This window comes from Eurytemora carolleeae, unplaced genomic scaffold (assembly GCF_000591075.1).
Source record: "Eurytemora carolleeae unplaced genomic scaffold, Eaff_2.0 scaffold291, whole genome shotgun sequence".
Classification (NCBI taxonomy): Eukaryota; Metazoa; Arthropoda; class Copepoda; order Calanoida; family Temoridae; genus Eurytemora; species Eurytemora carolleeae.
Genome location: NW_019396567.1, coordinates 24,028 through 46,787, shown reverse-complemented (window position 1 = coordinate 46,787; position 22,760 = coordinate 24,028). Strand labels below are relative to the sequence as shown.

Here is a 22,760-nt window from a genome sequence, read left to right as displayed (position 1 = left end):
AACTCGCTTTGATCGTTAAGAATTATAGATACAGTTTAGGAAAGATAAAACATAACTTAAAAAAATTAACACGTTACTGTTTTCAAACATAGTTCGGAGAAAATAATTTTTATGTGAAAATATATACCCCTGACTGTGTACATAATGTTAATATTTGTAATATCTGTGCTGGCTATGTTATAAACCTGGGTTCTAGTACGTTGATCAGGATTTTTTTTATCCCCTTCCATGATTAGAAACACAGACAAAGAGTCTGTGTTTCTAATTAGATAATTTTCTGATTAAAGTTATAGTTGCCGTTTAGATTGGTTTAATTGGCTATGGAAATGGGTTAACTATTAGTTGCAGCTGATGCTGAAGCGTGATTTAATCAAGTTGATATAAATTAAGACATTCCTTGTAGGTTTCAAGTTCTACACAGTATGTGGAAATATCTACCCAAAGTGGAAATACTTCAAAAAATAGTAGTGGCGCTATTCGCTGGGAGCAGGGAACCTGTAATAAAAGTTTCAAAGACGAAGCACAGAAAATCGGGCAGAAAAATTCCTGTTCTAACGGACAAAAAGTTGAGTTTTGCACTCGCATTGTATATTTCAAATTACTAGATGAAAAAAGTAGGTTTAAGTAGTCTTTGAGCACTGTGCACTGGGTATATATTTAAGTATTCGAAATTAGTACAAGTTCCAACTAAATGTTGGCCGGAAAAGGAAAAAAATGTGTTACTTTTTATACGAAAGTCGTCTTCACTTTAAAACAAAATATAGCACGTGTTTGGAATGACATTTTGATTTACACACACAACATAAAATCTAATTCAAGACAAATTAACTTTTTTGATCATCATGCTATCACCCTTCTAAAAGTTAATTTTCAAGGCATAACGAAGTCGCCGTGCACGCTATAGGGGTATATATATTTTTCCATAGAATCATTTCCACCCAGTTCACAAAATATTTTGTAATTACTAAAATAAAATGTGGAGTAAAACAACATGTCCATTTTCAGGCCCTGCTGTCAATAAAAATCAAATTTATTAAACTTCATGAAATTTTAATTTACTTGAAATTTTGAGGTTGTCAACATTCTCTTTGACATAATTTATTTTGATCTTGTTAGAACAATTAAGCTTGAAGAATACCAAACTAACTTAATTAATTTATTATTACAAAAATCACGAGGATGTACACCAACAGTCTTGTATAGCTTGCGTTACATTGAATTAATCATAAAAGAAAATCGAAGTATGACATAAAAAATCTTAATTAATTTGTTAAGCACTCTTAAAAAAGAAAATGGTCACATTACGCTTTGAATGTCTGAACCTTGTTTTACAATATAATAGATAAAACAAGAAATCACATTAGCCCATTATTACTTTAACAGTCAGTGTAAGCAATGTGCATACATTGTATATAGAACAAGACTTGATTCTAGAACATTAGAAACAACGAAACTCACATTTACCGGGGATATTAGATATTGTCCCGAACTTGATTGACTTGAAATAAATAGTCTATTTTTCTGTGCTTCAATGTTTTATACGTTTGATAAATCTACACATCAGGAAATGATTTTGTTGGAATATATATAACTCCTAGTTTGCATATTTTGATTTAAATGATTTTTAAGAATAAGCAGCATAAAAACTTATCTAAATTATTCGTCAAGCAAAACATTGTTTGGTATTTCGCATTAATGCACCTTATTTGGAAAAAAATATTTGAAGTGAGATGACTTTCAGCTTAAGATATAGGAAGATTGTACCATTTTTAGACCTAAATAAATACCTAAATGAACAGTATGATATGGTTTAGTTTTAGCAATACGTGTTTGTGTGGTCTTAATTATATCTATCTTGCTTGAAACCATTATATTATGTTTCAACTTTCAGCTATAGCTTATTCATTAGACATTATAAGTATGACCTGAAAGTCCTAGTTGTAGAAACTAAATAGTGCGTATTGTTTCAAGAAACTCTTACATTTTTCTTTTGAAAGTCAAATAGAGATTCAAATATAAGCATTTAGAAAATTAATCCTTTTTCTGAGATTAATGATATTGAGAACATTTTAAAACTTGCATTAGATTTTCATGCACCTTTTTAAAGACAATTTATACAGGCGACATCTTAAATTGTCCTTTAAAATTTTCAGAACACCTTTATGTCAAAATTTTGGTGTCCTGAAAATTTTAATTGCATTCCAGTATAAGAACTTGGGCATGGGCAATTTCTTGCATGAGCTTTTCCTAGATTTTTGTGGCATGCAGGTCCTGCATTACAGGGCAATGTCAGCATTTTATGAATACATTACTCTTAAATCTCTATTAAATTGGGTTTTTTGGTCTCCATTACAAAAAAAATTGCACATGTCCATAGGCAGGCGTATTTTCTTTTCAATGTGAAATAAAAAAGAATATTTACATTGTGTCTATCTGGAGTTTAAACATTGTTTTCTAAACTTGCTCCCATCAAAACAAACGCTTAAACCTTTATTTCGACAAAACAGAAACAAAGAGAAATTCTTGAGTATAATTGTACGATTAGAATGTGGAATAAAGAAGAATTTTCATTTAACAAAGCACAAAGCAAATCCACTTCAATTAACTCTTTCGTTTGCGAGCTCATTGTTAAGTGAATAAACTAACATGATATTATCAAAATCATTTTCTATAAATATAATACATATATTCAAAGGATAAACGCATAGAGAATAGAATATATAGAGAGGAATTAACTAGAAAAAAGTGTAAAACGGCCATTTTGTTGTACTGTTTCCATACTGCAGGTGTACTTCACATATTTATGCTATATAACCTATATAATCATTTTATAGAAAATCTAAAGTTATTGTTAAAAGAAAACAAAATTATGAAATAGGCTGGTTTCATAATTGACCAATGATCATTTCACATAGACTCTATGCCTTCCACTTTACAAACGATGATTTTCCGTTATAACTATAAATCAAATGATGTTTTTATTCACCTAATTCATTATAAAGTTTATTTAACAGTTTAAAAAATTCGAAATTGAAATGGATAGTCTAGGGAACATAATGTATTAATGTACTCTACTGCATATAATTTGTGAACATTTACATGATTTGTACACTTTCAACTCCCCTTCAGGCTGAAAGGGACAGAAAAAAATCATACCGAGAGATTCTTTTAATTCCTCTCTATATACAGGGTGTCCCACGAAACATGACAATAGGAAGACGACTTGAAAGTCGTCTTTGGTATTTGAATTTATTTGTGACATTTAGTCTTCTATCTACTTTAACATGTATGATTCTTGAAACATTTATCACATAATTCTCCTAGCCCTGGCAAAAAGTGGTCTGCGTTTTTTGTGCTTTCAATATTACCGGAGATATAAAGAGTTTGGTTCAGATTTCAATTTTGTTGAATAAAAGCAAAATTGTCCAAATCTGAACGAAATTCTTCATATCTCGGGCAATATTGAAAGCACAAAAAAGGCAGACCACATTTTGGAAATGGCAGGACAAGGGAAATTTTGTGATTATTATCTCTAGAAATTTACTTCTAAAATTTGGTTGACAAATAAACGCAGCATATTAGATCAAAAATCAAGACGACATTCAAGTCGTCCTGCATACTGTCATGTTTCGTGGGACACCCTGTATATCCTATTCTCTATGGATAAACGTCATCAAAATATAGGATATATGTCCTGAAAAACTTAGTTATACGTCCACATAATATAAAATGTCCTCAGAATATCGGATATACGTCCACAAAATATCTTTAAAATAGCAGATGTATTTTTGAAAAATATCGGATATATGTCCTGGAAATATCAGTTTTACGTAAAATATAAAATGTCCTCAGAATATCGGACGTATGTCCTGAAAATCTCTTTAAAATAGCAGATTTGTATCTTCAAAATATCGGATATATGTCCTGAAAATATTAGGTTCGCGAAATATCCGATGTCTAAAAAATATGGATATATTTGCTCGAAATATGATATTTATTTCCTTTAGGTATTAGATTTATGTTACGTTTATGTTATTTTAGCTATTTATTTACTATACCCGAGGATTTATCAGGCAGAACTTTACCTGGAATCTACTTTCCCGAGTATTCTTGAGACGTTTTTGATAAAATTTCTAAAATCAAACATGTAGATCTTGAAATTCCGAAAAGTTGAATAACCTGATATAAATGTTAAATACAGCTTTAGTTTCTTAATCTTTTGTAATATGTCAGTTGTTAAATTAAAAACAATTAAGCAATGTACATTTTAAAATGAACCACAGTTATGCCGGGTATAATTGGATAAACATTTAAACAACGAAAATATTAAACCAATCACAACTGACGGAGATATATCATTCTTATTCTTGTTATAGAGACCCTACATACACCTTAACATTTTAGAAGGAACAAATAAGTTAATTCATTAGAGAAGTAAGGATTGCTTGCCTAACAAAACGTGCCACTAAGCAATGTGCATGAGCTATTGATATTTGTATGGCTTCATTTACTTAAATAAAGATGTGATCTAAACCCCAAATATATTTTGAATCAACATTTTTGGTTGCAACTTTTGAATGGTTAATAGCAGTAGTTCTAATTAAATTTGTAATATGTAAATCTTAATTAGCAAAAGTAAATTCCAAGGCTTGAATATATAATCATTTTTAAATGTATTCAGAAGTTTTAGGAAAATTAGTTTTTGTTTTGTTTTTACAATTATGAATTTTAAACTAGTTAATCGTGTTCTGCAAGCCGCGACTAAATTTTTTTCTCCATTATTTCATATTCTATATCTAGGACGTAGATATTTAATACGACAGCCTGTATATTAATTTTATTCTATGCCTACGTATGAATTTTCATTGATTTATTTGATTTTGATTTGTACTCATTATTTTGAATAAAGGACATGTGCTTGGAGATGTGCGTAATAGAGAGTTATACATATTTGTTCTTTTGTAGGTCGAGGCCGGTAGCTTGCCCACACAGATCGGTAATAAAACGGAGTGTGCTCTTCTTGGGTTCGTTATTGATCTCGGAGTCGATTATAGACAGGTAACCTATTCCTTTTTTCTCTTTTTTTCTGCTTAATTTCCAATGTTTGAAACTTGTTATGTGTAGTTGAGGCGAGATATGCCGGATACTAGGTTCAAGAAGGTCTACACCTTCAATTCGGCCAGAAAATCGATGAGCACAATAATCCCTCTCGACTCCGGCGGGTTCAGGGTCTACACCAAGGGAGCATCAGAGATAATCATGAAAAAGTGCAGTTTTCTGGTCGGCGAGGGAGGAAAGATAGAAGCGTTTACAGCAGCACATCAGGATAGACTGGTTCAGACGGTGATCGAACCGATGGCCAAGGATGGACTGCGTACCATTTCCCTGGCCTATAGAGACTTTGTTCCAGGGAAGGCTGAGAGAAACCAGGTTCACTATGACCCAGGAACAGGTAATGAAAATATATGAAATTTTCAATATTTTTTAATTGAATCAGTTGCAATCTTTAATTGAAACCTCCAGAAAAACTGGACGTTTTTTTAAATATCGTAATAAAAATTTACGTTTTAGAGCCTAACTTTGAAACGATGGGAGAAGATAATGTCATTGCTAATATGACGTGTGTATGCATTGTTGGTATAGAGGTAGGTCTAATATAGTCATTATAATTTTAATTTATTATAATTCTTGATTCTTTAAAACGAAACTTTTGTATATTCAACCCCTGAATTCTACGCTCTATATGGCTCGTCAATTCATTCTGAGACACTGATTACTTCATTAAAGAACTAGAGTTAAGCAATATTCAGTAAGGCTTTACCCCTCAATTTAAAAGTAAGTGCAGTGGCAACTGAGTTCAGATGCTGAAGGTAAGCGCTAGGGGGATGATTGTTCTCTACCTGTGTGCTTAGTTAGCTGTACTGTACACTTACAACTGTTTACTAATATTGAAATACTACAGGTTAGGCCTGAATCTCCTTATAATAATAAACAAATATGCTATAAAATTAGTACAGGATTAGCGTACATCATCACTCAATACTCCATAACCTCGTTGGTAAGCGCTAATTCGTACAAATGTTTCAAAGGGGTTTATGTACAGCTAGGGTTATGTACGGTAAATAGATATTGGAAATTTTTAATGCTAAATGTCGAAATGGAAATTTCTGAAAACATCACGCAATCTTGAGGTATTCAATTCAGATACACAAAAGGAAAAAGTGTCTTGTGTATTATGTTTTAAGTTGGCTTTAGTTAACTAGGTTTTTAGGGCGCTTCGAGCCCATCTTCTATTTCAACTTTAAATTGGGGCGTTATCTGTGAGCATCTTCTCTTTGTACAGTAAAAAAAAATAATAAAAAAGTTTGCGAATTTCATAAAATTTTTTCGCGCATTTTCAAAATTTTACAAAAATAAAAAACTTCTAAACACAATTTTTTAAAGTTTTAATCATTCATAAACCTTTTCTGTGGTCACGTGATGTCCCACACAAAATTTTGGCCCGATCGGTTCAGCCGTTTTGACGTTTATTGGATACAAACAAAAAGACACCCAGACAAGGTAAATTTGTATATAGAAAGTAATCTAGTTGAAATATATGCGCAAAAAGGCAGATACCAAGATCAAGAAATCTTAAACTTTTAAAAAGGAACCAAGAACAAGCACTCATTTAATTTGTATCGTTCTAAATTTTAAATTTAATGTGAAGATAAACTGTCAGTTGTCATCATAACACCATGGAAAGCATTTTAGGTTCAAAAATACCTGAAGTATCTGAGTCTGACGTTTTTATGTTGCAGGATCCTGTACGAGATGAGGTTCCTGATGCTATTAAGAGATGCCAGAGAGCCGGGATAACAGTTCGGATGGTTACCGGAGATAATATAAATACTGCAAGAGCAATCGCCACCAAATGCGGAATAATAAAACCCGGGGATAATTTCTTAGTTCTGGATGGGAAAGAGTTTAACAAGAAAATTCGAGACCCTCATACCAGTGAGGTAAGGGGTACACTTTTTGAATAACCTAAAAATAATTTTCTCATTTTTTTAAATTTCATATTTTTAAGGTCAGGCAAGATTTATTGGACAAGGTCTGGCCCCGGCTTAGAGTGCTGGCCCGCTCCCAGCCTATCGATAAATATACCCTGGTCAAGGGTATCATTGACAGCAACATTTCTAATGCCAGGGAAGTCGTAGCTGTCACTGGGGACGGTACCAATGATGCTCCTGCACTAAAAAAGGCTGATGTAGGGTTTGCGATGGGGATAGCTGGAACCGATGTGGCAAAGGAAGCCTCAGATATTATTCTGACAGACGATAATTTTACAAGTATAGTCAAGGCAGTTATGTGGGGAAGAAACGTGTACGACTCCATTTCCAAGTTTTTGCAGTTTCAACTTACTGTCAACGTTGTTGCAGTTGTTGTTGCCTTTGTTGGAGCTTGCGCAATACAGGACAGTCCTCTCAAAGTAAGTCAAGCCTTTGCCTGATATCAGATGTTTACTATTTTATGTGAGCAAAGTGAATAGTTGTTGTTTATTTTTAATTACGACTAAATAAGACTCTTTTATAAATAATTTGGATTTTATAAAACATTGAATTAAATAGAGTTTGAATTGTTAAATTATGAAACATAAGAAAATTTACCATTTCATTATTATTCATTATATACTTAAACAGGCTGTTCAAATGCTGTGGGTAAACCTAATTATGGACACACTTGCAAGTCTTGCTCTTGCCACAGAGCTACCTACTCCTGATCTCCTTCTCAGGAAACCATACGGGAGGACATCTCCTCTCATCTCCGCCACAATGGCTAAGAATATCCTGGGGCAGGCGATATATCAGCTCGTAGTCGTCTTCGGAATAATGTTTTTCGGAGAGAAATTATTTGATATTGACAGCGGTAGATATGCAGGTACACTTCTCAACTAAACCCCTATCAATTATTTCCACAAAACTTAAAAACAATGTAGTTCACTATAGAAACCCCCCTCTCCCCCCTCGCTATGCTAAAATATGAGTGACTTATGGCAGACAGTTAAGATGTATGAATTAATTTTTAAACCACTGTGGTTTTCTCATAAAATTAGTAATATTTGTTTTTAAACTCAAACTGTATTTTTTAAAGTAAGCAGTAAGAATAAGCCTTAATCAAGTAAATAATTAAGTAAACCGTTTCCCCAAAGAGTTCACTCTACTTGAAAAACGATTATCAAGCGGGTATATTTCTAGAGAACGATTTTTGGACCCCTGGTCCAAAAATCGTTCACTAGGACAGACCCATCAAGCGTCCATTGTCTACTTAAATTTTAACTTTTTTATATTTAGATCTGCGTGCTCCACCCTCCGAGCATTTTACCCTGATTTTCAATGCTTTCGTGATGATGACTCTATTCAACGAAATCAACGCCAGGAAGATTCATGGACAAAGGAACGTATTTAGCGGAGTTTTCACCAATCCTATTTATTATGTTATATGGATTGCAACATTCCTTTCTCAGGTGAGACAAGCCAACATTTATATTGAAAGTAGTTGCATAAACAGTGTTTAAATCTCTTATTAAATGTCCTGTCCGATGTATATATGATATATCCTATCTATGCAATGTCCAACACCGTTGTATATGTAAAGTATTAAACTAGTCCGCCATAGCACGTGAATAAACTACACATCTCCTAACTTTAAATGAGACAGTTCTAAATACCAAATAGATTCTAGTACAAAAGATGGCAAAGAAGAATTTGTACACTCTCAGTATAGCTGTATTCTGACGTCACAAGTGTCAATTTAGTTTTTGTGTATGACAAAATTATTAATGATAGTGCTTTTCTTACAGTAAAATAAGTGAAATTTTATGTGTTCTTTATTTTCTGTTTCTTCTATATTTTATCTTGGAAAGCATATCAACTAAATTAAGAAAATTTCGTTTTCCTTGACTTGTGACGTCTTGTATATTTGGTCCATTTCTCTATTGCCACCTTTTGTTCTTGATAATCTATTTGCCTAAATACAGTTTAGTAAAGTTTTAGTCCTGATATTCTTTCTGCTCACCTCTTTGTTGTATGGTGGACCGGATTGATTCCTAATCTACATGTATTTGCTCTGTGCACTTACTGTCGCTGATCAGTTAATAAATACAATTTTAAATAATGTTATGTAAATATGTTTCTCACTCGTTAACTTTTGAATAAGTATCGGCTATTTAAAAATGTTATTTAAAATTGTTATTTATTGTTCATTTTTTTCTTACTTTTTGGTATTTGGTCGGCGTTCGGAGAAAAATTTTTATTTTTCACCTCTATCGAGATCTTGCTTATTTCGTACAAATCAAGTTATCTATTGGCGAGATAAATATATAGTTTACATTTATTCGGTATATAAATAAATATAAATATTTTTTTTTAAGGTGTGTTCTGTTCGGTGTTGGAACTCTAGTATGGCAGCAAGTTATAACAACCATACCAATTGGTTCCTTAGGAAAATCTATGGAGTAAGTTCATTTTATGATACAATATCTGAAGTGCCCGCGTTGCCCGTGGAAATTTAAAAACACTAGAAAAACTTCAAATTTTTAACAAAAAAAGGCTAAAATCCTTTGTTACTCCCACGGTACCCAAGGGTTTCCTCCACAAATTTCAGCCATTTTGGTTCAGCCGTTTGGCACCAGCAGATTAATTTGATCACCCTTTTTCTATATTATAATCTGACATGAATTGTTTGATTATCATGTCCGATTCACAACAGTACTCTTTGTCTGATTAAGAATAAATGAGATACTTATCATCTTCTATCTGAAAATTTATTATTTACGCAATTTTTTTCTTTGGAAACAATAATGGAGGAAAGTGTTAAAGGTAAACAGGTTTAGTCAGGAAAACGACGATATCTTTTAAATTATTGATCAGATAAATTACCATCGACAGTCTTTTTTTAATGTGAATAATTTTAAGGTTGGGATCCAATCCTCCTGACATGAGTTCACCCTGTATGGTTGAGGATAACAGTAACAACACCTACAGCCCTCACCCTGTAGTTGGACGGAGCGGTCAGATCCTCTGGATCCGTGGGCTGACTAGGTTACAGACTCAGGTAGAGATTAAAAAATATTTCACATTTTCCTTCATCAAAGTCTTTTTTCAGCATTAGGCGGGGGAGGGGGGAGTGGGGTAACTTTCTCCATGCTTTATGTGTTATTAGTTCATAAGATATACGGGAGTTACATAAATACCACATTGTTTTTAATTGGACCAGGGTGCATTCATTTCTTAGTTTCACATTTTCACAGCATGATCAAATAATGCATATTTAGGATGAGCTGATCATCATTTTTCTTCCATTTCTTTTGTTTTTAATATGACTTTGAAAACTAACATAAATTTTGTGATTTTCATAATTCTACTTTTTGCCATTCATTTTGAGTTCGATGACAGGTCTTATAATTTTTAGAATCTTGGATTGTTTGAGAAGCATGTATATTCAATTTGATTTAAAGCTTTTATTTATCATTACGTTATTAAAGAAGAATTTCCTTTGTCTTCCTGAATGAGCTGAAGGATATTTAAATTCATTTCCGCATTTCCATTTTTCCACTAGATGCAATCAGTATTAGTGAATTTCCTTTGTCTCCTGAATGAGCTGAAGGATATTTAAATTCATTTCCGCATTTCCATTTTTCCACTAGATGCAATCAGTATTAGTTAGTTTAAATTTCCACTGCAAACATATACTTTTCATAAGTATTAACACCTACTTAAATGAAAAAGTATTACTGCCTGGGATACAAAATTTGCAAATTGCAAGACTTCATGATATATAAATGTATGAACACATCTTATTCTCGTTTTGTGGTATATTGTACCTGCTCCTTTCGCGGGTTGGGTAAATAGTGCATGGTTTAGAGTGACCCCCCTCCTCCCTCTTTTGAGAGGAACTTTTTATTAGATGATATCGTATACGTTACATTGCTAGGTCTGTAATTTTTATTTTTATTTGATATTTAACATTTTCCCTTCAGAAGATTTCACTCAGGCATTCTCCCTAATTATGTGAACTCAAATGGTGAAAGAAAATCGAACTGCCCTTTCCTTTTGATTTTATGGATGGAGTGGATACATCTAAATATTTAATAACTAAGTTTCTAAAAACCTAAGTTCAGTTCACTAGTTGAAATTGAAATTGAAAACACCCTAGTTTTCAAGGCTTATTTTTGTACTTCAAAATTAAAAGTAAAATAAACATTAATACTCAATTTTTTAAGTTTTGTAACGGCGACTAAGGATTATGTAAAAACAAAAAACAATATTTTTAAATTCCATTTAGAAAGGAAAAAAAACAATATAATGTAGTTTAAAGTGTAATTAAGATTAATTATGTAATGTGTTTATAACTAGTGTTTCTGTACATAGGATTTTATGAATTATGTATTACATATTTAGTTTTTATGTACCCATGACATAATTATTCCATTGTTATCACGTTACAGCTTCGGGTCATCAGAGCATTCAAGTCTACTTTGGAGGATATGGAGGAAAAAAGGTCATGTCACAGCATGCATAGCGTGCGATCCACTCGAAGTTACCTCACCCGACCTACATCCGACATATCTAATGTCGATGATGAAGAAAGGGGAAGGAAAGGTAGTGGACAGGCTACAAATGGACATTACATCCGCACCACAAGCCATGGTATGAGTCAAAATTTTGCAAAATCTAACGTGGTGGAGGCTTCTTCTAATAACTATCTTAAAGTTGATGGTGGTGCATACAGGGTACAACGCAGTGTTTCTAGTGGCAGCACCACTTTTGCCCAGCCTGGGGCAACTAGACCAAGGGCATCTAGTGATGCTGCCACTCAAAGTGTGGAGTCTTCTTTTACTCAAACGGATGAGTCATGGTTAGCCCCTGCCCCTGTTTATGGAGGGAATATGCCACAAGTGGCACCCCCAAGTCCTGTCCCCCCTGTAATGATTGATGTGGGAGATGGGGGAGGGGGATCTGTATTTGGATATACAAGGGCTACATCGCCTATCCAACCCAATCAGTATAGTCACCTTATACCATCCCCTTATTTTCATCCACCATTTTATGAGCCAGCATATTACCACTCCTATCTGAATCCTATGGTAGCTCCAGGCTTGCCAGATGGATATCAGTATGAAGTAGTGGTAAGAAGGCCATCAATGGGTCCCACAGAACTCACTGTTCCTGGTCATACACCTGGTGACCCCAACCGTCGACCCTCTATGGGGCACTACACCCTGCCCCAAATGGTGCCTATGCATCCCCCCCATTCCTTACCTGGATCTTTTGATTCAAACATGCCACCTCCCTTCACCCCAGCATACAATCATGCTCCTCAGCCCCTGTCCCCTCGACATTTCCCTGGCAATATCCAACTCCAACATTCAATTTCCACAATCCAATCTCCCAGCCTAAATGTGAACAATCCTACAGAATTAAAGCCAGGGGACTCCAAGCCCATTCAGATTCCAACCTCTGATATACCAAAATTAATTCATGAAACCAGTATATGAGAACTACTAAACTAAATCTCTTTTAAATGTAGTCATGTTAAGCTAATGGAATAACATTCGATAATATTCTAGTTGAATGCCAAATTAAATACTGGTTTTGTGAATTTTTTTTTTTTGGAGGAAGGGGATGCGTGTTTTGTGATGAAATATATTGGGTAATATCCAATGTCAGTCCACCCATCCCAATGCTCTCCCTCAAAATCATTAGAATGATATAAACCATGAACTTATCCGTTTGATTAACACCTATAGTTTAATTTTTAAGTTTGCCTTTCTTAGACTTTATATTAACTAACAGATTAATGCTTCCATATGTTACTAACAACTAAACTTCTACTTTAAGCATACTGAGCGAGAACTCTAATGCAACATAATTTATTCTGTAAGTAAAGATTTACTATCTATGGTCCATGGAAATTGAAATTCTCTTATTTCTGCTAACCAATATGAATTAAAGAGCTTCAATACAGGGTGTGTTTACTGTATAGGCTGAGTAATAAAACCGGATTTGTCTTGTCTTTTATTTGTCCATGGGATATTCTTTGCATTACTAACATGATTATCATAGTGAAAAAAGATGTTACAATATTTTTTTCCAGATTATTAATTTTTTGCTTTTATCTTATTTGGCTAGAATTAATAGATTTACTATTAAATATCTGCATACATAATTTCTAGTGACAATAAGGGCATACAATAATTGGCTGCAACCATGTCTTCAAGAAATATTTTCTTTTTTTAAAATTTCCAATAAAAAGAATATAAATTGCAATTTCGGAATATCTTTGTTTTCAACCATTTCCCACTGTTTATATCTGGAGCTCCTCCATTCTGAACCCAATACTGCTCAGAATTGCATAGATAGTAGTGTTCATCAGTGAAATTTGAAGTTGTAAGTTATTGTAAACCTGAAGAGAAGCGTTAAGCCTGGAACATGAAACATCTTTGTGCCATTTTATAGTAAAAAGTCAGTGTTTTTAGAACGTAACATTAAGAACATACACATTCCGAAGATTGAACTGGTTTCATAGAGAGATCACTGCCATTTTCATAAACTCTTTTCCCATTGTCATTCAGCACATTTAATTTAGAACACAACCATTTCCCTGGAATTGTCAATGTCTGCGCTAGTTTAGGAAAGTACTGAGCCTAATTGTATACAATGTCGAAATGAAGGCTGTTTACTTTTCAAAACCAGAGTTCCTCACCTTAATTTTTAACATAGTCCATAGTTTACCTTGTAACCATTGGCCATGTTAGCTTGAACTACCCATAAACACAACTATCCTCCCTGCCAACTAATAAAGCCCCTCCTATAGGTAATAGGCGGGGACAGACAGGACAGACTCATTCCTGTACCCTACTCCAAAAATACCACAGATCAAGCAGTAAGCCCTGAGCATTTAAATCTCTGTTGAGCTTCTGAGGTGCAGGTGTTGGGTTTACCCATATCCTGTATCCTCATTTTATCAATAGGCCTTTCTACGTTTTAACGATTTGTGTCTTTTTTATTGGTTTGCAAATTTTTTGCATAAACTGCACGACTAGTTAAAAGTGTTCTTTGCATGCCTTTGTTTCAATTTTAAAAGGTTCACTTAGGATATGTTTTGGGGTCAGATAAAGAATAAAAAGTGACTAAATTTGGTGTGAACCTTTTAATTGTAAGCCATACAGAGGATAGTCTTTTTAATTAAATTACAAATTATCTTGTCTAAATCTTGGACTGATATAGGTTCAAGTTCTCTGAGCTAAGTGTGATAACCTCATGCATTCTAGAAATAATGATGAAATAAGTTGGTTGAGATAAGATTGTTTTGTAAATACAAAATATGAACTATGCAGCCCTTCCATTAATGAATTGGTTAACCCGTTCTTCACAATAAGCACTGCCAGTTTACTTGTAGTAAACACTTAAATCTGTTCTCTTGAATAATGATGGTATAGTCTATTATTTGACATATTGTGCAATTTCTACTTGAAATAACAGTAAAAAAGCGATTTTGTTGCATGCTGAGAAGAGTATATTCAAAATATTAATTGCTGGTTTTCAATATTAAGTTTTCTTTAAAAAATTAATAAAACCACTTTCTCTATCCACGGTTTTAAAAAAAGCAATAAAATATATCACTATTTTACTATCCATGGTTTAGGGTTAACCCCTTGTTTCAAACTAGATTTTACACGGCTTTCTTTTTATTTTAAGGTAATTTTTATAGAAGATAATGAAATAACTAAAACCAATATAGCTGAAATTCTGAATGAATGATAAAAATTTAATTGTATCATCCAAAAGGCAATTTAGATTACATTTTTTTCATTTTGACTATGTCTGCTTTTGGAGATGTCATATTCAGGACACATTGCACCTCCAAGTACAACATTGAACGGTTTATCAAAATTTCTGTCATTTGAACTTTGATTGGCCTTGATTTCAACGAAATGATGGATTACACATGGCTCGGGGGAAGAGGAAGGTGAATAGCTGATAAAAGTCCTGAAAGGGGAGGGGGGGGGGGATATACTTCGAATAATTTACATGGTAAAAAATGGAAAGACTTGAATGGGGATATTAGATATTTGATAAAACTAGATCTCTCAGGGAAAGGGTTTCTCCGACCTCTGATTTCACTCAGTTCTCAAATTCTTGCGGTTTAATTTTTAAAAAGTTTTTATAAAGTGTAGAAACACAATTTAATATGGTATAGGAATACAAAAAATAGGTTTGGGTTTCCAGCAATAAAGTTTGAAAATATATTTCTTTTTGCCATTATTTCACAGTTTTTGACTTTGACCTTAAAAAACTATCACATGCATGTTTTTTTTCTGTTGATAAAGTTAATTTTTTGTTGACTCCTCTTTTATTATATGTCACGACATTGTCTTTATCTCAGTATTTTTGTTTTTATTTTCACTCACATTGCTATCCGCTATGGTTTTTATTTTACATCCGTCAGACATAAAAAGTTCAAGTGCCAAAAGTAATGTAGGCAATCAAGTGATGGCTGTAATTCCCTTGATTATACAGCGACAAATTTTCCTTCTTCTTTAAGAAATAACACACTAATGAACACTAATTACTTAAATGATGGATGAAAATTTGTTATATAAAATGACAGTGGTCTCTTTTCGACACATAACAACCAATTTTCTCTGATTGCTTTTCGCCTCTTATCGGGTAGTTAATTTCATTTGTGATCTATACTGCATTTCGTTTAAGTTAACAGCATTTCCTTTATTTTAATAATTTTAGAGAATTGCCTGTTCCGGCAAATTGTAAATAATATCAATGTTGTTTGTTAGTCCTTAGATTGTATGCTGGAATATGGTTTAGATAACCCCAAGAATCTCGAATGAATTTTCACTTCAAAATCATTTAGATTAGATCTTATTTGTAAACTGTGACCCCAAGTCTAAACATTAAGACATTTTGAAAATAAATGTGTTTAGCAAATTTGGATTAATGAAATCGAAACTTGAATAAAAGGTTTTAGTTTTAATAGAATGTGAAGGATTAGCACAAACAGGAATCTCTTATTAAATGTAAGTCGTAAAAACGATTTGATAAACCCTCCCTTCCACAACGTCTCACATGGTCCATTGGTGAGGGGATCCAACTTCACCAGCCTTTCTCTGGACCAGTAAGTTTTACTGTCACTTTTTAGTTTGTTTAAAGCTTTGTATTTTGATTGTAGAATGAATCCCCCCCCCCCCAACCATCCCCTTCTCCTCTCCAGTTATTAAAACTATTTTATATTCTGCATGTTTTTATCGGTACTTAAAATCAACTTTGACACGAAGTAAATTCAAAATAATAATAATTTTTTAACCTAAACTTTAAGATTAAGTTTAATAAGTATTTGTTTAAATTCCATCTCAACGCACCAAATGGCTGTATTTCGAATACTAATACATTTTCAAACTATAATTTATATAACAATTTATTTTAATATACTGCAAGATGAATAATGAAAATACTGTGCTTTTATCTAAACTGAATTTCCCTTCTCTAAATATTTACTTGCTTATAAACAGAACTCGAGATTTAGTCTAAATACAGGGGAAATTAGTTTCAAAACTAACACTTGGCCCATTTCTAACAATGAGTAGAAATGGGCCAAATCTGCAAAGTTATCTTTTTCAAGCGTGTATATCTTTAAATCCTAGCCGAGTTGAACAAAAATACACCATACATTTATTAGAAATGGAAAAACTATATTTTAAAACAAAAAATGTCAACTTTAAACTTATCATAAGGTGTGAACATTGGTTTTTTAATGATACTTGATTTCATTTTCTGGGATCTTAAAAACCCAGTCCTTCAATTTGTGCCCATTTCAGTGTTAGAAATGGGCCAAGTGTTAGTTTTGAAACTAATGTCCCCTAAAATATAAAAATAGGTAAAGTAAACCACCCTTAAAATAAATTTTGGTGTGATTGAAAAAGGGTTGCAGAACTCCTCGATACATATAAGCTATGCGTGTTGTTTATCTTCAAGACCACTATAAAACACCTGGACTATTCACAGAGCATTGTTGCAATCTTATTAAACTTAGGTGTACCCCAGAATTAGGTAAGGTCGGACAGTATTTTGAGCGTTTTGTGTGGACCAATTCCCTCTATCCACCTTTTTTAAGGACTTCTTACAACCAACGGCAACCAAAATTAATTGTGCTTACAACTTGGTGTCCAAAAACCAATAGGGATATGTTCTCTTTTCATGGAAAAAGTTTCAATCTAAATATATATATATATTTCAAACTTCAAATACCATCGAAAATATCAAATTTGAACCCAATAAGTTTACAAGTTGATCGCTATTAAGAAAATCCTACAGCAAAAAATATATTAAAATATGAGAAAAAGGTAAGATTTTTTAGGAATCATTTGTAAAGTAGCTCCCTGTCCGACCTGTTCTAATTCCTACTTGTAAATTCCTACTTTGGTCCTCGGTCATATTGTACTGGAGCTTCATTGAGACTAATACATATTTCCCTAAAACAGAAGTAAGGTTTTTATTCAAAAATAAATTAACAGTATCATGCAAAATGCAGAAAAAGTAAGTGTGATGTTCTGTTTTATCAGAATTCTGTCTTAATTTCTAACTATGAGATATAAAAAAAATATGAATAAGGACAGTCGGTTGTAACCCTAAAAGATTTTGGACCCAAACCATGCTCTTTTTCCACAGCTAACTTACAAGTACCTTAATGTTTACCTAAGTGTACACGCAATGGTTCAGGAAAATTATATGTTGTAACTCTGTTCTTCGCACATATTATTGTAGTAGATACAAGCATACAAGGGAATAGTTAAAATAATTGCTAGTGCTTAATTATTAACACTTAACAGTAAACTGCTCCCTTCACATAGAATAAATTTCTTAACATGAGATGTTTACACTGGCTTTTCTTCAACCAAAGTTGGAGGATTAACATTGAATAAGAACTTGGTCAGGTTTTTGTAAACTTCTCTTCTTTAAATTGATGATGTGTAAACAGCACGGGCTATCTTTGTGATTTTTTGTCTTTGCCCCCTGAGAAGTATTCTATGATCTCTTGATCCCATTAATTGTATAGGATACGTCTTAATAGAGAGAAAACACATGAAAATTGTGATCAATTCTAAGATTTGAGTTGTGCCAGTGAAGGGAGAAAATGTTTTGTCTTTTTCAGGTTATGGTTAATTCTTGAGAAATAACTAGTCAATTTAATTGCTTCTATTTAATATAAAAAGGGTGGTTGCTTACTCTTAAAATAAGATTTTGAATATCTAAATTATTGCTGATAAATCTTAAACTTGCACAAGAAAGATTGAGAATTGGTCGCATTTTTTATCTCTTATCCCGTAATAAAACTTAATGTTGTAATGTCAACCCTTATAATTCATATTATAGCTTTGTTACCAAACACATCTATTGTCTTAAATATGAATTTTATTGGTTAATATATCCAGTCCAGTACCGTTTTATTTTACATTTTTTATTTTTCTGATTTCTTGCACTTGTGATAATACATCGGGGCACTTATGATCATGCATAACTGATGCAGGATTTAACATTTTTATACATTCATTGTACGTCATTATGATTATTCAAAATTGTAAATACAGATAAACTAGTTGAGGGATTATTAAATTAGTAAAAATCCAGCTTTGTCAACGCCCTCAATCCTAAAATTGAAAACACTTAAAAAGGAATATTCCATACTCTTTTCAAAACAAGAAGGGTGGTAGAAAAATTTTACTGGTTGAGACTTTTGATAATTAGCCGCTTTTAGCTCAGAATGCAGAACTTTTAAATGATTAAATCTCACCTTTTAAAGCTTTTATAACAGCAATTTGTAGCAATTTTTGCATGACCAGTGGTAAAACTTCACATACTAGTGATAGTATGCCATGGTGTTGCCGCTATTATTCATTTACAGATCCTTCATCAGTTATAGTGTTACATGTGTACATGTGCACCACATTTACCCTATCCCTTGCACTTGAGAAAATGACAATCTCTGATGGAAGTTCTTAACGGTCCTCCTTTTAATCTCAAATACGTGACATTTTTTTATTTTTTTTTAATCTCCAATACAGACAGACATATATTACGGGTGTCGGGCAACTAACTTTCCTCAAAATTACCGGGCTTAAACATGTGCGTCGCATTATGGGTTATATATGTAGTATGTCTATCATCATTTTTTTACTGCAATATTAACCCTGATTATTTTGAGGATTGATGTATTCATTTAAACCCTAGGTTAATGATTTTTTTTCAGATCCGAGTTGTTAACGCGTTTCGTCATGGAGTAGATACTCCTCAGGTTCAACAAGCTACTTCCAATCCAAATATACAGGTATTAATTCAGAGCTGGAAACTCCTCTGTTGTATACCTTTCATTCGGTTCGCTTAATATTAATATCCATTTTGCACACTTTTTGTTTTCTGCTTGATCCGGGATCCCCTCTTCTGCCGGATTTCAACGCGAGTTCTCTTATTAATTCTGCGCAAATTTCCCAGCTTCTGATTTGCTGTTCGACTATGCAAACGACACCCTTGATTAGATGAACATTTTCCTGGATATCAAAATTAAGATTACATTAATCTGCAGATTATAAAAAGAGGAGTTTAAGCATTGATCACGATTTCCACAATTCTAAAGTGTTCGGCTCAGGATATATATTTTCAAGAACTCCCCCCCCCCTCCTCTCCCCCCCCCCTTAGGCGGAAATGATTTTCGTTGTTTTGGGGGGGAAAATGAGAATAAAAGACAAGTTGTCAACCATGTTAGAAACTTTTTATCCATTTTTTTTTGGGGGGGGGGTGACTGGGAGACCTTACTATAATTTTTGAATAGTCGATATACATTTAATTCAGGCCATTGTTTACAAAAACTTTCTTCGACTTCTCAGAGATTTATTAGATTAAAATTTAAAACCCAATAATTAACATATTTTAGCGGGTACTGCAGAAACAGGCGAGTCTAAATAAACGATTGAGCGCAGCCTCTGCGGTGAGTGATCCTGACAATTTACTTCACAACAGTAACGCCCTTCATCAGCTCAAGACCAAAAGCCATACAGAAACAGCTGTCTAGATGCTAAACCTTAAATTCAGAAGAAACAGTTTTACTGATCGTGATTTTGTTTCCATCGGAAGATCGGTTCAGTGCCTTGTAAGGATATTGAGGAACTTTTGTATTTCCTGATTGTGTTATCTTGGGTATGAGAAGAAATTATCAATCTTTACGATTTATGATACATTTTTTTCAGAGACCTCACTTATTTTTAAATTGAGTCACTGAACACTACAAATTATTTCATTGTAGTTATGTAGGTTCCTATGAGCTGAGAAAACTATGCATAAATGAAACTCTAATGTCTGACCTTGCAGTGTTATATCTCGATACTGTATTTGTTAATAAAAACAGCAAACTAGCTTAATTTCGTAAAATTTAAAGAAAGTTCTAATCGCGGAATAAAATGTTTTGAAAAATTACCCCCCATGAACCGTCACGCGCTTCACGTCAGTTAACGCACAAGTTGGGACGCAGGAGAAGTTTCTTGATTTTCTCGGGGTTCTAGGTTTTTCAAGTCCTCACATTGAACAGATTGTTTCGAAAATATTGTGGCCAGGTCTGAATTTAGAGATTATTATAAACGTTCACTTCCTTACGTCAAAGATTTATATTTCATGTATACACAAGTTTAAATATTTTTGAAAATCTCATTGTCAGCTCTATGAAAATGTTAAGGTTTTGAGTGGAATCATGTTGAGGTATACACTTTACAGAGTTTGGATATATTAAAAGTATCAAATGATGACTTTGGTCATGATTTACTCTTCGACAAGATTTTTTAAAATGATTCGTGAGAATGATAATTTCTTCATATACTCAGTTATCTTGTTATTTAAGGAAATTAATAAGTATCCTAAACTAGATTCTGAACAGCTCATCCAATTAAAAAATCTATTTCCGACATGAATGCGGGTTTTCTGTCCTGAAGTCGGGCTAGATGATTAAAACCAAGCATAAAACAAGATCCTGTTCTAAATTTGAAAATAATACTCGTGCTAGACCATCACGCAAGTTACTCTCAGTGAATATCAAAGTAATTGTTGAAATTTTTGTGAAATTTATCGTTTCCGACTTTTAAATCATGTGCTTGTAGTAAGTTTAATCCTACTAAATTTGAACTGTACAATGTACAATGATATCTAAGTGTTCTTTACAATCAACAGTAGATTTTATAATTTCTATAAAGTAATACATTAAGGACCAAACCTACTAAGTAGAAATGATTTTAAGAAATAGATCCTGTAGAATATTTTGATAACCTTTCAGCTTTAACGCCCCGTACAAAGTTTATTTGTAAAAATTACATTTTGTATGTCAGCGTTTTCGAATCACTGTGGCCCTTGAATTTAGAAATGTTTCATTATCCACTGGTTTTTTGTAATTAGAGTAGACAATGCCAAATAATAGGTATCTTGCTCTGTTTTAATATATGTATATGATTACTGCATGTAGTTGAATACATTATCCATTTAGTTTAAAAACTGGCCAAAAAATGTTTATAAGCTCGTCATTATGTGTATTGTGTGGTTGGGATGCAGAATAGATTTAATTAAATGTAGGTGCAGTGCAATTCCGGAAACAATTTTTAATGTATTCTATTTCACAACTGAAATTTGATATTCACCTTTTTGTAAATAGGTTTTTATTTTTAAAATCTTGGATTTTCAATTTCAACGTAACTAAAATGCTTAGGATTGGGGTTGCAATAGTTGAATTCCATCTTAATTCCCAACAATGATCTTGTAATTCAATTGTTTATAACTCTACCCCCCTCCCCCCCCCACGAATGGGATATTTTACGTACAAAATAAATTATTGAGCAATATACTTAAATATCTAATAGGTTTATTCATATCTGCTCTAAGTAAACCATCTTTGCTTCAAGTTACCAACTAAAATCCTCTTTTTATTAATTTAAATAACGTTTAATATGTTTAATAATTGTGCTTGATAATTAAAACCTGACTTCTTAAACTTTTTTTTAATTTATCCAGTTTTGTAAAATAATCAGACAATTTTGAGTAGATTATATCGGCAAAATCCCACTCTAAGTAATGTGAAATTTTGACCTTGCACTCAAAGAATTCCATGGTAAGATAAATTCTGTCATCCACACCACACTTGGGACTATGTCTTAGTGCATACCTAGTAATGTGCTTCCTTTAGCGGACTAAACATTTATGTAATTTTTACTTTTGCAGTTGTTTGTAGAGAACGAGAGATACTACGATCATTTTTTGTTAATTCATAAAATATGGAAAATAATATTTTCATTAGAACATTACTAATTATGATACTTAATTCATGTTTAGTATTATGTTCTCATTTATTTGGAGTCTTCCTCCACCTAATTAATGTTATTGATTGAATGAGATCCAACCTCGAAACTCGAATTAATGTGAATAAAAAATAGTTTTTATTGAAAAGTTGTAGTGACGAAAGAGATGCTTGTGAATATTCTTATATACATATTAAGACTTACGCCAAAACTTTCCAGATTTTTATTTGTATTCACCTTGATACAAAAAAGTTAAAGTTAAATAGCTCTAAATATTCATCTGAGTGTCTACTTTTCAGAACCTCAGACAAAAAGAGCGTTTATCTCAGATAGGTTTTCTTAATTTAAGAAATTTCTATTTTGGTCCCGACAGAAC

At 32.9% G+C, this 22,760-nt stretch overlaps 2 protein-coding genes across 8 annotated transcripts in view; both read left to right on the top strand.

The window, feature by feature from the left end:
* Positions 1 to 8,586, top strand: part of LOC111705625 (plasma membrane calcium-transporting ATPase 1) — a 34,768-nt gene extending 26,182 nt beyond the window's left edge. For 6 of the 7 annotated variants that reach the window (XM_023478231.1, XM_023478228.1, XM_023478230.1 and 3 more), the window contains 8 exons: positions 404 to 565; positions 4,966 to 5,058; positions 5,125 to 5,452; positions 5,572 to 5,645; positions 6,801 to 7,001; positions 7,070 to 7,471; positions 7,683 to 7,920; positions 8,334 to 8,586. In XM_023478231.1, the coding sequence (XP_023333999.1) occupies positions 404 to 565; positions 4,966 to 5,058; positions 5,125 to 5,452; positions 5,572 to 5,645; positions 6,801 to 7,001; positions 7,070 to 7,471; positions 7,683 to 7,920; positions 8,334 to 8,557 (1,722 nt within the window). In that variant the 3' untranslated portion in view covers positions 8,558 to 8,586. The remainder of the gene's footprint in view (positions 1 to 403; positions 566 to 4,965; positions 5,059 to 5,124; positions 5,453 to 5,571; positions 5,646 to 6,800; positions 7,002 to 7,069; positions 7,472 to 7,682; positions 7,921 to 8,333) is intronic. The other variant, XM_023478232.1, reaches the window with a different exon arrangement.
* Positions 8,587 to 9,411: 825 nt separating this feature from the next.
* LOC111705626 (uncharacterized) lies at positions 9,412 to 22,298 on the top strand. The gene is made up of 5 exons (XM_023478233.1): positions 9,412 to 9,496; positions 9,957 to 10,095; positions 13,858 to 13,926; positions 19,306 to 19,383; positions 19,987 to 22,298. The coding sequence occupies exons 1-5, from the start codon at positions 9,492 to 9,494 to the stop codon at positions 20,122 to 20,124; spliced, it is 429 nt and encodes a 142-aa protein (XP_023334001.1). The 5' UTR covers positions 9,412 to 9,491; the 3' UTR covers positions 20,125 to 22,298.
* The last annotated feature ends 462 nt before the right edge of the window (positions 22,299 to 22,760 follow it).